This window comes from Neofelis nebulosa, chromosome 9 (assembly GCF_028018385.1).
Source record: "Neofelis nebulosa isolate mNeoNeb1 chromosome 9, mNeoNeb1.pri, whole genome shotgun sequence".
NCBI classification, from domain to species: Eukaryota; Metazoa; Chordata; class Mammalia; order Carnivora; family Felidae; genus Neofelis; species Neofelis nebulosa.
In genome coordinates, this window is record NC_080790.1 from 103,058,706 (window position 1) to 103,074,977 (window position 16,272).

At 38.2% G+C, this 16,272-nt stretch overlaps 1 protein-coding gene across 1 annotated transcript in view; it reads right to left on the reverse strand.

The window, feature by feature from the left end:
- The window catches only part of SPTLC3 (serine palmitoyltransferase long chain base subunit 3), a 131,045-nt gene that overhangs the window by 79,727 nt on the left and 35,046 nt on the right, over positions 1 to 16,272 (reverse strand). The window contains exons 3-4 of the mRNA XM_058684871.1: positions 8,724 to 8,878; positions 7,938 to 8,086 (exon numbers count right to left, since the gene is read on the reverse strand). Coding sequence (XP_058540854.1) covers positions 7,938 to 8,086; positions 8,724 to 8,878 — 304 coding nt within the window. The remainder of the gene's footprint in view (positions 1 to 7,937; positions 8,087 to 8,723; positions 8,879 to 16,272) is intronic.

The following is a 16,272-nucleotide window of genomic DNA, read 5'->3' on the forward strand; positions in this document are numbered from 1 at the left end:
CATAAATAGGATCGGTGTTCTTATAAAAGAGGTCCCAGACAATTGGCTCATCCCTTCCACTACGTGAGGATATAAACAAAAGTTTGCAACATGGAAGAGTGCCCTCACTTGACCATGCTGGCAGTCTCTAGAATGGTGAGCAATGAACTTTATTGTTTATGAGTCACATAGTCTGTGATATTTTGTTATAGCAGCTTGATTGGACTAAGACAGAGGCATTGCACATATCAGAGGAGCTACAGCCTGATAGTCCTAGCAGGGCCCTTACCAAGGAAAGCAGAAAAGTACATTTTGTATTTGAATTGTTGGAGTCCTTTTCCTGTGTTCATTTGTTCATTTATTCATCACCTCACTTACTCATTCAGTTTTGATTTTATTTATGTAGTTATTTCTGGTGGTGGTGGTCATTCTTTTTTTTTTTTTAATTTTTTTTTTCAACGGTTTTTATTTATTTTTGGGACAGAGAGAGACAGAGCATGAAGGGGGGAGGGGCAGAGAGAGAGGGAGACACAGAATCGGAAACAGGCTCCAGGCTCCGAGCCATCAGCCCAGAGCCTGACGCGGGGCTCGAACTCACGGACCGCGAGATGGTGACCTGGCTGAAGTCGGACGCTTAACCGACTGCGCCACCCAGGCGCCCCTGGTCATTCTTATTTTTTATATTTCAATCTCAAATGCATTTGCAATTTACACAAGTGTAATTTACTTAGATATAATACATGAAGTAGGAATCTAACTTATTTCCTTATATGATCAGCCATTTATCATGACACTAATTATGACATAATTGGTCCTTTTCCAACTGATATGAAAAACCGTTCTTTTAAATTTTTTTTTTTTTTGAGATAGAGTATGGGAGCAGGGGAGAGGGGCAAAGGGAGAGAAAAAGAGAGAATTTTTTTTTTTTAACGTTTATTTATTTTGGAGATAGAGAGACAGACTGGGGGAGGGGCAGAGAGAGAGAGGGAGACACAGAATCCAAAGCAGACTCTAGGCTCTGAGCCTGTCAGCACAGAGCCCGACGTGGGACTCAAACCCACAAAGTGCAGGATCATGACCTGGGCTGAAGTCAGACATTCAACCGACTGAGCCACCCAGGTGCCCCCAAAAAGAGAGAATCTTAAGCAGGCTCCATGCTCAGCACGGAGCCCAATTGATACAGGGCTTGATCCCATGACCCTAGGATCATGACCTGAGCCAAAATCAAGAGTTGGATGCTCAAAGGACTGAGCCACCCAGGTGTCCCAAAGTTGTTTTTATTGTCTACAAATAAGTGTGCCAAGTGTGCCTGTCTCTAGACTTCCACTTCCACTTCCCGACCTCCTCACCCTGTCCATTAATGTCATTAGGAATGTGTTCAGTTTACATACTCATTTGGTGAAGAACTGATATAGAAGTATAACACTGAGGGGTTCCTGGGTGGCTCAGTCGGTTGAGCGTCTGACTCTTGGTTTCAGCTCAGGCCATGATCTCACACTTTGTGAGATCAAGGCCCGGGTGGGTCTCTGCGCTGACCGCGTGGAGCATGCTTGGGATTCTCTTCCTCTCTCTCTGCCCCTCCCCTGCTCATGTGCTCACACGGACATGCTCTCTCTCTTTCTAAATAAATAAACAAACAAGCAAACATTTAAAAACAAGTATAACACTGAGTCATTACCTTCTAGGATATGTTATCTCTAATTTTTTCAAGTCTTCTTTTAAGTTTTTTACAAAATTTTTACAGTTTTCTTCAAATAGTTTCTAGACATTTTGAACATAAGTTTATTCCCTAGGTGTTTGCTAGTTTTGTTCATACTTATGAATAGTATAATTTCTCTAATATATCTTCTTACTGATTATTGATTATTGGCTTTATGAATTTTATTTTGTTATTAAAATTTTTTTAATTGTTTATTTATTTTTCAGAGAGAGACAGCATGAGCAGGGTAGGGACAGAGAGAGAGGGAGACACAGAATCTGAAGTAGGCTAAAGGCTCTGAGCTGTCAGCACAGAGCCCGACATGGGGCTCAAACTCACAAAGCGCATGATCATGACCTGAGACAAAGTTGGATGCTTAACCAACTGTGTCACCCAGCCGTCCCAGATACTTATTATTTCTAATAAATTTTTTGCTATTTAAATACGTAAAATGGAAGAAAGTAGACCAAAACTCTGTCCCTCCTTCTCAGCTCCCTCTTATCTCTGTGGTGGCCCCAAGACAGAGCCCCTCCAGAGGTCCCCTTTGCTCCTCACAGATCACAGCTTGAAAACCAGAGAAGTGAACAATCAAATCATCTAGCAATAATGGTTAATTTACCTCTTATTATACCTATACTTCTTATTCTCTCACATGATGGTCATTCAATAAATATTTATTGACTTAAAGAATGAAAAGTGAATGAATATTATGTTGTCTAGTACTTCCAAATATTAAAGATGGTAAAACACATCTTCATCTTTTTTCTGACTTTAAAGTGAAAGCTTCTAGTGTCTCATCATGAAATGTAGTACAGTTTCTTTGTTTGAAGTATTTTTTTATTGCATTCTAGAATCTCCTGTTTTTATTCTATTAAAATTTGTGTAAGGAATATTATAAATGCTTAGTGATATCTATCAAGATAATCGTGTTTTCTTCTTGGATCTTCCTTTTTTAAAACAAATGTTTATTTTATTTATCTTGAGAGAGGGAGAGCAGGAGATAGGAAAAGAGAGGGAGAGAGAGAATCCCAAGCGGGTTCCACGTTGTCAGTGCAGAGTCCAACATAGGGCTCAAACTCACAAACCATAAGATCATGACTTGAGCTGAAATCAAGAGGGACGGTTAACCAACTGAGCCATCCAGGGGCCCCTTTGGATCTTTCAATATCATGAATTGCTTTATTATTGGGCTAATGATCCTCATAGTCCCTGAAGGGGACTTGATCCTAGCATCTTGATCCTAGCATCTTGTTATTTGAATACACTGTTGGATTTGCAATGTCAGTTGCTTACATTTTTTTTTTTTTTTTACTAAGTAATATTGCCTTCAATTTTCCTTTTATTAAATGCTTGTTTGTCAGATTTTGTTCAGTGGTCATCAACTCTGGTTGCTGCTCATCAAAATCACTTCTAGTGACTTATTAAAATACAGATGCCTTAGTCCAATAGAAACTGTCCTTCTCTAATTTGTAAGTTTCTGTTTTTATTTTTAATAATTCAATACTTCTGTTTTCCTTTTATTCCTTACTGCATGAATAGCTTATTTTACTAGCTTCAATCTTTCTTCTTAAAGAAAAAGCTGGACCCTATGGTGTTCTCATAGTTGTTAGTTGCATGTTTAAAGCAATGTAAATGTAAGTTCATTTCCCTTTTGATTCAAGAACCTTTTAGGAAAGGGCTTTAAAGTCTTCCAGAGGTTTTAAAACAAGGAATTGTTTCTAATTTTGTTATTTATTTTTAGCTTTATTTCACTGTGATCCAAGAATGTGACCCCTGTAGATTCTATGTTTTGGAATTTAAAGAGGTTTTCTTTGTTGCATAAAATATAGTAAATTTTTTTGTGAAAATTCAGTAACTATTTAGAAAGATGAATTATGCTGGTAATATGTTTTAGGGCTCATAATTCAATATATAAATATTAAATGAAGCTCAATAGTTAAATTGTTAGTGCCCTTTATGTTTTATATCTTCCTTCCTTTCCCCCTGCCTTCCTTTCTTCTCCCTCCCTCCCTCCCTCCCTTCCTTCCTTCCTCCTTTACTTTTCAAGGACTGGGAGGTACTTTGTGGTCTCCTATCACTATTTTATTTTTCTTTCTTTTGTTTCTAATAAGCCTGTGGAATGTTAAATTGACCCACATGACTTTCAAAGCCTCCCATAGTTCATTATTTTAATTTCCAGGTGTACAGAAAAATAGCGTTACTTGATTCATAGAGGACTTAGGAGTTGTATCTATCTTCATTATGGGCTCTCCACATCATTTTTATAAGGTGAGTCTCTTATTGTGTTTAATGGCTAATAACTTTAAGCTAATCTTCTGCTTTCCTTTTTGTTTCCATTTGCACCACACGTTACGTTGTTTGTCTATTTTTCAAAGTTTAGCTTCTTCTTTACTCTTCAGCTTAATTCATATGAAAGAAGAATGAGCAATTATATAATTACTTTCCCCCAGGGGCTGCTGCATTACATTTTCATTGTCGAACCAATACAGGCAGACAAACATCTTCCACATACAGAAAAATTAAATAGTTCTTTCAGATAAAGAAATTCAAAGATCAAATGCGGGGATACCTTGCATAAGGGAGATATTATTGATCATTGGTTGATGTTAATCCTCAGACATCATGAACAATTTGTACACAATTTTCAATCCCAGTACTGAAAATCTAAATGTAAACAGTTATTCGGGTGACTTTCCAGCTAAAAATCTGGAGGCAAACCACCTTAAAAAAAGGATATTGAGCAGCAGTATCTTCAACTTTTGAGAAGCGGTCCAGTTTAGAGTTTGCAATAACACACCAAAATCAAAAATTTCTAATCTTTCATGACATGTTAACAAAATTCTTGGGAATAACTAGGCTGTAATTACCAAAGATATGGTATCTGGCACACAGTTTGAAGTAGACTGCCCCGATCAAGGAGAATTCCAACCAAAACAAAAAACAAAAAACGAACAACAAACAAACAAACAAAAAAAACCCCACCCATGAATATAGAAGAGAAGAATTAAAAATGTGTCTGGCATTTTGAATGCTTGATTGTGACTCCAACTTGCCATGTCACTCTGCTTCCTATTTAGGATATTTAAAAAATGCACCCTTCCCCTCATCAGCCTAGATGGAAGGTTAAATTGACCACAAGACAGTCAAAGACTCCCTTAATTCTGCATGCCACGATTGTTTCGTTGTACATGACACTAAACAGCAGCACGTCATTTCACCTCTTAAAAACAGCATTTGCAATTATGTACATATGAGTCTGGAAATGTTTCATTACTTATCGTTACTTGCAGCTCGGTGTATTTTGGGCTCAGTTCTAATATTTGCAGGTGCAGATCGGGCAAACAACCTTACTCCTGGGCTCTCTCTTTGTTGCCCTTTTTACTGACTGGACCTCCCTCTTGGGCTCTGAGTGCATTGGTGGTGGGTGCAGCAGGCAGGTGAGAGGCAAGTGTCTGGCTGAGATCTATCTACTTTTCATCCTTTGGAAGAACTTTTTTATTATTATTTTTTTAACATTTATTTATTATTGAGAACAGAGAGACAGAGCATGAGCATGGGAGGGGCAGAGAGAGGAGGAGACACAGAATCCAAAGCAGGCTCCAGGCTCTGAGCTATCAGCACAGAGCCCGACGTGGGGCCTGAACTCACAAGCCGCAAGATCATGACCTGAGCCGAAGTCAGATGCTTAACCAACTGAGCCACCCAGGTGACCCTGGAAGAACTTTAACTTACGTGTGTTTGTTTTTATTACAGCACATAGTTGAGTTTGGGTTTTTGGCCAAATCTCAGTCGTTTGCTTTCATTGGGCAAATACGGTCTTCTTAACATATTTTTGGCCAAAATACCATGTGTGGTCTTCTATCCTTCCACAATGCTTCAAATACTTCCTCTTGATTTCGTTTTTGTTTAGTTTTCTATTTTGTAATATGATTCTGTGTGCTTTCCCACTTGAACACTGGAAACTATTTTTAAAAGCTCTGGGGAAGTACTCTTAAGTGATTAAATGTTCCTAAACTTTTACTTTGGGTTCCTTAAGAAGTATTTTTGGTTACTAAATTGGTAAGCCTCTTTGGTCCCAAATTTTCATTGATAATCCACTGGTACTGTTGACCATTCTCTTAAGACTAGATAGCCTATGTTGTTCAGAAGTTATTTGCATTTCTTGAAATAAATGGTATTCAACATTACACTACTACATTCTTGTGTGTTATGCTAAGGTTACTGTTTATGTTGCAGAATACTTTCAAAGGTACCCTGTTTATTTATTTGTTTTTTGACTGCTCATATCCACCCTCATTATCAGTTCTTCCTTTTGCCTAAAATTAGTGTGGGTCGCTTCTATTTTGCTCTCTCACTGTTTCCTTGAAAATTGTTAAAATCTTCTTTCCAGAGCTCAAGCTGGAGACTAAGTGAAGCAAGTAAAAGCCCAGTGATTCCGAAGGCTGAGCAAAGAGAGAAAAAACTTAGGCTGCAGGCAGTCCAAACTGGGATCTTCATCTCTGACTGGCTTCTCTGGGCTCGGTGACTCTGCAGAAGCAGGGACTCCTATTCCGTATCTGGCCCCCTACAGGACACAAACCATTGCCCTTGTCAGGTTGCCTCCTGTTAGCTTCTGCTGGCTGTGATTGGAAAGTGTTCTGTCTCAAATGTGTTTACTGTCTGGTTCTTTAACAGTCCCAGTGTTGGGTGTCACTAGCACCAGAGGAAACATCCCCAAAGCTTACTGACTCCATGCCTCTTAGGATTGGGGGTATTCTTCCAGTCTCTGCCTACCCCCGCCGGATGGGCGACCCAGTTCTGCTAAGTGATTGACGTAGAAACTTCCTCTATACTCTGCTTATGCCTCTTGCCTCAAATGAAGATAAATAAGATGCCTTTCTTTAAAAATCTGGGCAAACACTTATAAACTCTGGATCTTTAGCTAAATGTTTATTGAATGGATGGATTAAAAGGTTACTTTGTTCAACTTGAATTGTTCTTTGTTGCATGGGTCTGAATAATTACATGTTTTTAATGCCCTTCTGTCAACTGGTTATCTAAGAGGGGCACATGGCTCATTTTCCATTAATGGTAAATCCCTTTTTAGTAGATTTACCTTGGATTCTTAGGCTGGCCTGAAACTGACCTGGGGAACCTTGCATACATTATTCTGGATGGGAAACTGCTGCTATAGAAGCTGAGCTGGACTGGGAGGTAGTATAGTCAATAAGCCACTAGGGGCACATTATTCAGTCACTATGATCCTGTTTCCTCCTCTAGAAGATGAAATAACATCACCCGTGCCACCTCCTAGAGCAGAGAACTTTTGTGAAGAATAAATGAGATGATATAGAAGAAAACAATGTGTCAGAAATATGGCAAGACACTCTAGAGGGGCAAGCCTGCATCACTTTTTCCCCCTGAGGTGGAAAGGGCCACAAGTTTCCTTCTCACAGATTTCACTCCTTTGAATAAGAGAAAAAATGTTTCAGCTAAGAGAGAAACAAATAGGCAGACAACTTGGCCAATTCAATCCCTCCCTTTATAAAGCTTATGTTTTAGCAGCAGCGATGGGCAATATCCAAATACAAAAGCAAGATCAGTGATGGACATCATTAAGAAAAGTGGAAGGAAGAGCAAAATCTAAATGAAAAGTTGTTCAACGGATATACAACTTTAGTCATGAAAGAAGAATAAGTTCTAGAGATCTGCTGTACAACATAGTGCCTATAATTAACAATACTGCATAGTGCTCTGTAGAAATTTATTGAAAGTGTGGATCTCATGCTAAATGTTCTTACCATAAGAAGTGGGGACACAAAAAACTTTCTGAGGTGATGGATATGTTTATTACCTTGGTTGTGGTGATGGTTTCAGGGTATCTATGTATCCAAACCCATCAAATTGTATACATTAAATAAGTATAGTTTTAAAAAGTATCAATTATACTTCACTAAAGCTGTTTAAAAAAAAATAAAAGTGGGAGAAAAGACCCAGAAAAGGACCAGATGGAAGGGGCACCATAGTGTTATTTCAGATAATGTGGTCAGGAAAGATCCATTTTTATTTATTCTGGAGAATTAAAACCTATAATTAATAAATTGTCTGGCAAGAGCATAATGCTTGAAATTTCCAAAAAGGCCTTCAGATACTTTTTTCTTTTTGCATTTTATAACAGCTTTTTGAGGTACACAATCTAGGTATGATTCAAGTTCAAGAAGTTACCACAAGGAATCTGAGACCCAACTGGACAAACTTTCAAAACAGTGAACATACATACCCATTTCATGTCTGGTGCTGGCCACACCTAAGCCATATTGCTCTAAAACATCCTTTACTGTCTTCATAGATTCATCATAACTGGCAGCCAGGCCAAGGAAGTTATATGAGCCCATGTTGATCACATCTTTAATGATTCTTCCAGTAAACCTGCAGAGAGAAGAGCACAAAGGGCATTCTCATTTAACATCATCTAGTGTTCCATAAAAGACTTTTACAAGGAGATCTTGGGTCTGGGCCAAATCATATATTTTCTTTTTCCTTTCTGACATGCACTGCTGTCGACACAAAGGGGTCCACCCTTTGAGGACAGTAACCCCATATTGAAGCTGGGCAAAGCATTGGAAAAAGGTATCCCAAGTCATGGAATATTACTCGGCCCTGATTTTCCTTGAGCACTTGCTTCTGTGACACCTGTGCTCTTGTTTACATTCCGGCAAGAACTTTCTAAGTGAGAAAGAGCCGTGGTCATCACTGTCTCCTTCAGCAAGAAGTAGGGGTGGGGTATAATCTGTCAATAAAGCTGAAGAGGCTCTTCCTGGCTGGTTCTGTGTGTCCTGCACCTTCTGACACAGGCTTTACTTTAATTGTAATATAAAACAGCAACCTTGGCAACTGAATTACCATGACTGCCCCAATGGCATTATGAGGGCTTGCAAAGGGCTCCATGATGGAAGACCAGTGGCTTCCATGATTTGGCTTTTATCAGATCTGTAATCTGGGGCCCCCGCCAGGATTTCCTGGAAAGTAATTCCTTCAACTAAGCCCCTCCAGAAGGCTGTCTCACCGAAATGTCCAGTTGTAGTCATCTGACACCCTCTCCATCACGTCGAACAGAGCCGATGGGGCGCTGCAGATGGGCCGGTTCCAGTTGTCTCTGATTCTCATGTACAGGTTCCGTGTGTAAAAGTTCTCAAAGTTTTGATAAAGTGGCACAAAATCCTGTTGTAACAGAGGCAGAAATTAACCTTTGGTCTCCTGCTTTTTGTACTTTATTTGCATTAGAAGGCTGGAAGAGCCATGCAAATCCTCCATCTGCAAATAGTTTTTGAGCAATGGCCTATCAGTAAGGGGACAGACAGGTGGGTCCACAAATAACTCTGTGAGGCCTCTATTCCCAAAGAGCTTACATTTGAGTGGGAAGAAGTAAAAAAAAATGGGACACATAAAGGTAGCAAGGGTGACAGTGCAATACAAGTCCCAAAATGAGTGGTGGAGACAATGAACCCTGCAGGATTCCATCTGAAAAGTAACAATAGATGTTTATGTCAAAGGAGTTTAACTGGAAAAAAGCAGTCAGAGGATAATTCAGTCTTAACTTTTTTGAACATGAATATCCCACTCAAGTTTTCAGAAATGTGGATAAACTTGATCTTGGACCTATCGGCACAACTCTTGGCAGTTGGCTGGCTGTCATATAGCCGAGGGCCTAGAAACCTAGTTGACGAGCGTGTGAGGGCACCTGGCTTCTCCCACAGTCGAAGTAATAGCACTGTTTTATTGTACAAAAGGTTATCTATGCATGAGGGGTTTGCAATCTGGCTGAGGCTTAAAGCAAGACATATCTAACTTTTGGTCATCTAACTCCTAATAGTACAAAGCAGAAAATACAAACTTTGGTCTAAGCCAAGTACTTTGGGCATTTGTAAGATTAGATCAAGACAGAGTCACATCTTGCTGGAGGAATGAAGGTAGCTTTATGTAGGAGAGGTCTTGGAGCTGGGCACTGAAGGTGGAGTGAGATTGCTTGGGCAGGGATGCTAGGAAAGGGCACTCAGGATGAATGGATCTGTGCTGGAAATGTAGTGTGTATTTGAGAAAAATGAGGAAAAATAAAACGAGACAGAACTTGTCATGCTGATCAGAACCTATAATGGCTCCCACCTCATTCAGAGTCAAAGCCAAGGTCCTGAGGGGTCTGCTCCCCGTTACCTTCCCGATCCCATCTGCTTACTCTTCCCTGTGCTATGTTAAGGCTGCAATATCCCGTTGGGCACAGAAAGTGGGAACTCAAGTGTCTAGATGAAGAACTCACACATTATCCTGGAGGCAATGGGGAAGCGCTGAATAACTGGGAGGAGTTTTCTTATTCTCCCATTCTCTTTGAGTTCTTCACTCTCCTTCCCTTAATGGAATAGAGCTGATATCCTGAGGGAACAAGGGGGACCAGGGGTAAGGCTTTGTGGAAGGCTTTCTTGTGCTACTGGTTTGGTCTACTCATCTCCTGATCTGGTCCATTCCAGAGGAAAATATATAGAATCTGCAGGTTTTGATGGCGATGGTTGCATCCAAGCCACAGTCTTTTTTGTGACATCATTAGGTTTTCAGTGGCAATGGCATCATTGCTGGGGGGAAATTGTGATTATCTATAAGAAAGAATGTTTATAACCACATACTGGGGGACTATCTGTTGCATGTAAATTTGGAGGATGAAAAGGCAACTCTACTGGTTACATTTGTAAGTTGAAAATCTCATACCAAATGCATTTGTCCTCAAGTAGCTAAGTATCCTGATAGAGGTTATAATAATTATACCCTTTTATGGTCTAACAGGGAAATTAACATATTTTTGAGGGAAAAGGAGATTATGCAATTTCAGGAAAATCTTTTCCAAATGATTTCCTCTTTTTTTTTTCCCAAACTGTTTACTGATCTATGGATATGGATTACTCCATATCCCTAAATGGATTACTTCATATCCCACAAATGTTATTTGTGTCCTCCTCTTTGTAGCTTTTATTTCTTATTTGAAATGACATCATATAAATTCATACTATCATGAGAAAAGAGAGATGTAGGTCTGTAAGTACTATTTTTGGACTCTGGATGGAATTATAGTTTTAGATTTTTTTTGAGAAATCTTAGTTAAAATAAAATAAACAGCTGGTTCAGGAAAATACTTGGTTTTAGGTAGGAAAAAACCCAAATATTATGTCTACAATATTTTTTTAATATATATATATATATTTTTTTTTGAGAGAGAAAGAGTGCAAGTGGGGGAGAGGGGCAGAAGGAGAGAGAGGAAAATCCAAGCAGTCTCCATGCTCAGTGCAGAGTCTGATATAGGGCTCAATTCCATGGCCCTGGGGTCATGACCTGAGCTGAAATCTAGAGTCAGACTCTCAACCAACTGAGCCACCCACATACCCCTATGTCTACAATATTAAAACACAATTTCAATGTAGAACCACAAGATGATAGAACCACATGTAGAACCACATGATACCAGGGCAGAGGGGACACGGAAATCATAGAGTTCAAATACCCATTAGACATGGGAGGAAAACAGACACAGCAAGGTGAGTGACTTGAATTCTGGCCAGCCTCTGGCTTCAGTCACTTTCTCAGGAGTCACTTCAGAGTGACTTCAGGCTGGCATCTGCCCCACTTGGCCAAGCTTCCCTCCAAAACATCAGTGGTAACAAAAACCATAACACACAAAATAGAAAGCTAGAGCCAACAGATTGCCAGACCATGGAGGAATGTCCACTCATCATAAGCAACTTGGCATTAACTTGAGGAAACAACCTAGGGCTTTTCATCATTGATGCCTCATAGATGTATGCCATCATAGCCCCTTGAGGGAAGGTGGGAAAACACTCCATGTTGTCCAAACTTTCTGACTCCTGGCTTGGAGATCCAGATTTTCCACCTATGAGGAAATAGGCAGGCAGCTTTCTATTGAGATAAATGCTCTGAGGGCAACATACAGGGATTCTAACTTATTCTGTGGGATCAGAGAAGACTTTTTATCTAGTAGGAATCATCTTCACATTCAGTAGGATTTTTTTATAAATTAAGTACTTGAAATTCTGCCAAAGGGATGGGCCAGTTTTTTAACCATGTAGAGCAATTTCGTTGTGAGTAGTGTGAGTGCTAACCCAGATCTGAAACACAAGCTCGGCAGTCTATGTGTCCCTGAGAGGGAACTACTTAGAATTCAAGGTCTGGTTCAGGGAAGAATTGCCTTCTTTTCAGCTTTGTCCTGTTCTTTCTCTGTACCTGTGAGGCTTCCTGCCTCTGCATGGGTGTATTTTCACCCCACCCCATTCCTTTGAGTACCAGTGAGGTTTCTTCAGGAGCAGTCAACACCTTCCTAAGGTCAATGTCCTCTAATCTCAGGTAAGCCTCCCACAGCATTTTCACTCTACCAGAAAATGAAACTGGACTAGATATTGCAAAAACAGGAGCATTGCAAGATATCTTTATCCATCTGTAGATTCAACTTGTCACTTGGCCTACTCACTACCTTTATTTTTCCTCCTGACACAAATGGCTAGATGTGAGAGTGAAATTTGGGCCATAAGAACACAATTGTTTTGGGGGTGTGGAGTGTAGGAGGGTTGAGCAAAATCCAAAAATGCAGGCACAAAAATGTCTTTTGTTTCTACTGCAATATGGCAATCTTTCTTTTTCCACCTTTAAGCTAGTAGGATACTTTATAATTTTCCAAGTGTTATACATATTTCTATCCAACTTTTATAGACGAATCAATGGAAAGTCAGAAAATATGCAAGGAGTCATGAGTTTAATTCCCCAAAACATTTTCTGTAATAATTGAGCATGTACCTCAACAAAACAAACAATGAAATAACTAAGAAGGAAGCCAAATGATGCCAGGAAAAGTAGTAAGAAAGTGATGGAATATAGTTCAGCCCAAGTAGTTTTGTATATGCAGTATAGAGAAACAGAACCTAAAAATTAACAAATAAATGATAACTTGGAAAATGGGTATGTGGGAGAAAGAAACATTATTAAATTCTTCACCTGGTAGGCGGAAGACTCTAGTTAGTGAATAACTATCTAAATTCTAAATATATGTGTTAAAAATTCAAAGAGAACCATTAAAAACTGGTAGGGAGAAATACTATATACAACTCCCTAACAGTGATGAGAAGAAAAAAATGTACAACAAAGAAAATTCAGTCAAATGTATCAAAGGTATGAAAGGAAAAGTATTTAAAATAAAAAAACCCCAGAAAATGTAAATGTTAAATATAGAGATGGCAGGAATAAGTTTAAACACATGAGTAATTAAAGTATTAGGTTTAACCACAAGGAGTTGCCAATGTCTTTTTCACCTACAAAAACAGCAATTTCCTATGGTTCAAGAAAGTAATTGCTCATAGCTTATATTATTATTTTTTTAAACACAGAAGTTTTCACATGTGTTTTAAAATAAAACTATATGCTGCTTATAAGAGACCTACATTTTCTGAAAACGATGAAGACTGAAATAATGAGATGGCTACTGAAGAAAAGGCAGATGTATAAATACTAATATTGGACAGAGCAGAGTACAAGGAAAAGCAAATCTAGGGAACAAATACACCAAGAACTGTGAGAGCCAGGATTATATATCTGACAGTTACACTGAAATACATAAGAAAAAGAAAAACTGACAAATCCATACGCACAGTGGAAAACATTAATACTCATTTCTCAGAAATTATAAGCTTGAGTATACAAAAAAAGAAGTAAGTCTAGAGGATTCAAATAACATAATTAGCCCATTTGTTCTAATAGACTTGAAAGACAGTATACAGTTTTTCATGGCGCATATGTAAAGTTACTAGAAATTCCAATACAACTAACTGAGAAGCTGTGGAGCTAAGGAGAGATATTCATTAAGGTGGTAGCAGTTGAAATTAAAATATTAAAATATCAACAGCTTTCCCATATGCCATCAATAACTAATTAGAATATGGGATTCAGAAGGGCTCCTAGGTGGCTTCAGTCAGTTAAGCATCTGACTCTTGATATCAGCTCATGTCACGATCTCACCATAATCTTGCAGGATCAAGCCCTAGGTCAGGCTCTACACTAAGTGTGGAAACTGCTTGGGATTCTCTCTCTCTCTCTCTCTCTCTCTCTCTCTCTCTGTCTCTCTTTATCCCTTCCCTGCTCATGCTCTCTCCCAAAATAAATAAATAAACATTTAAAAAATATGGGATAGAGAAAAAAGATAGTATTCAAATAATATCACCATCGAAAACTTGTACCCAAATAATGATCATAAGAGGAAATCTAAGACCTTAGAATAAAGAACATTATAAAATTTTATTAAAGAACATAATAAATATCTAAATAAATAGAGAGTCGTATCATGTTTATTAATGGGAAGACTACTATTCAGGTGTCAAATTTTCCAAAGTTCACCTATACCTATAGATTTAATATTACCAATCAAAATGGCAACAGTTTTTTTTTTTAATTCGATGCCTGAAAAGCTAATTCTAAAGTATACACAGAGAAAAAATCTGTAAGAATTACCTAAAAACTTACAAATTTACATGAAAAAATAGACAAATGGATCAATAATTCAAATCAGTGGGTAAAAAAATGCAATTAATTATATTGAGACAATTTAAAAATCTTTAAAAAGAATGTTCTACCTCACACAATACATAGAAATCAATTCCAAGTGAATTTATGGGTTAATGAATAAAAACCACAAATCATAAAAGTACTAAATGACATTGTAGGAAAATTTGTTTTAACTTTAAGAGTAAAAAAAATGTCTTCCTAAACATGATTAACTCTCCCTTCCCAAAGAACAAAACTAGCAACAAAGAAAAGGAAATGTTTGATACATAGGACTTAAAACAATAAAATGGCTGCATATAACATAGAAAACATTGGAAGCCAAGAAACAGAATTAGAAAAATACCTAAAATCATTTAATAGGCAAATTATTGATATAAGGATATATAGAAAGAGAGATCAGTGAGAAAAAACAATTTAATGAAATTAAGAGCAAGGGATATGAATAGGCAATTCTAGAGGAATACGTCTAAAGCACTAATAATCATGTGAAAACAAGCTTAGTCTCACTGTTAATCAGGAAAATGCAAATCAAGACAAGAACAAAAAATGTTAACCTATGAGAATGGCAAAAGAAAAAATATGTTGATAACATCAACGTGTCAAGCTCTGGTGAAGAGACAAGCACTCCTAGGTACTGCTGACTGGAGTCTAGCTAGGCAAGCTTGTTGAAAGGCAATTTGCCAATCTCTCAGAAGTTAAAGTGTACATTCCTTGAACCCAGAAAGCCACCTCTAGGAATTATCCTTGAATAAATACATATGCTATTCATCGAAGAATTGTTTGAAATAATAAAATAATAAAAAAGGAATATAATATATCCACATTATGCAATACCATCATGCAAGTATTAAAAGGAATGAGGTAACCTTGTACTGGCATGTAAAGATCTCCAGATAAGAGTTAGGTGAGAAAAAGTAAGTCACACAACAATGTGTATGATATGATCCCATTTATCCCATTTACGAAAGGACAGAGTAAGTGCAAATGAACCTTTGTGTGTAATTACATGCATGAAAAAGACAGGAAGAATGCAAAAAGAGATTGCTTTTGCTCATTATTTCCATAGTAAAAAGGCAAGGAAAAAAAGACACAAGTTTGAGAGGAGACTCTTCATTAGGGCTTGTCATAATTCACCCATGTGACATATTGGCTTAGTATTAATTGGTATAGATAGCAAAGCTCTACCTTATCAAAATCAATTAACTCTGCCTGCCTACTATTTGTAGATTCCTTCTTGCAAAGGGAAGCAGAGAGGCCTATATTGTAAAAGAACTAAACAAATGATTTAACTAACATTTAAATGATATTACGTTGTGTGTGTAATGTGTGTGTGTGTGTGTGTGTACACATAAGTATATATATATATATGTATTTGTTTGGATAAATGTTGACCTGAGTATTCACTGTATGGGGGCTGTGATCTGATTTTACTGATGGTCTTATTTCACAAAATATTTCTAGAACTATCATTTTGGAGCTGTTACAACCTATGGTACATGCTTCCCTGCTAGGAGAAATTGTGGAAAATATTCATCCCTTGCAGGGCGCATTTGCTTTTTAGAAGCAGTCAGAAGGTATTTGGAACCAAGCCTATTTGGGGATATTGGGGGTTTCACTGGCCAGCAATTTCTGCTGCATTTAAAGCTATTGATTTCTTAGCAATATTTAAATCAAGGAAGTGAGGGAGTGACCATTTGTATGCCCAGGAAAGTCTGAGAAGCATTGTTCTAAAACACTGGTTTCTAACTTTGGCTATACCTGGGAATCATGTGGGAAGCTTTTATGAACCCCACTAAGGGTGCACCACAGGTCAATTCAATCAGAATATTTGCAGGCAAAGCCCAGGTATTAGAGGCTTTTAAAACTTCTCAGGTGACTCCAATGTGCATCCTAGGCCAAGAACCACTGGTCTAATATTACCATCTCACAAGCTGCTGGTTAATATGTTATGTTCCCAGGGAAACCCCAATGAAAGCTCTCTGAGTTTGGACTCACCCAGGTCCAAACAG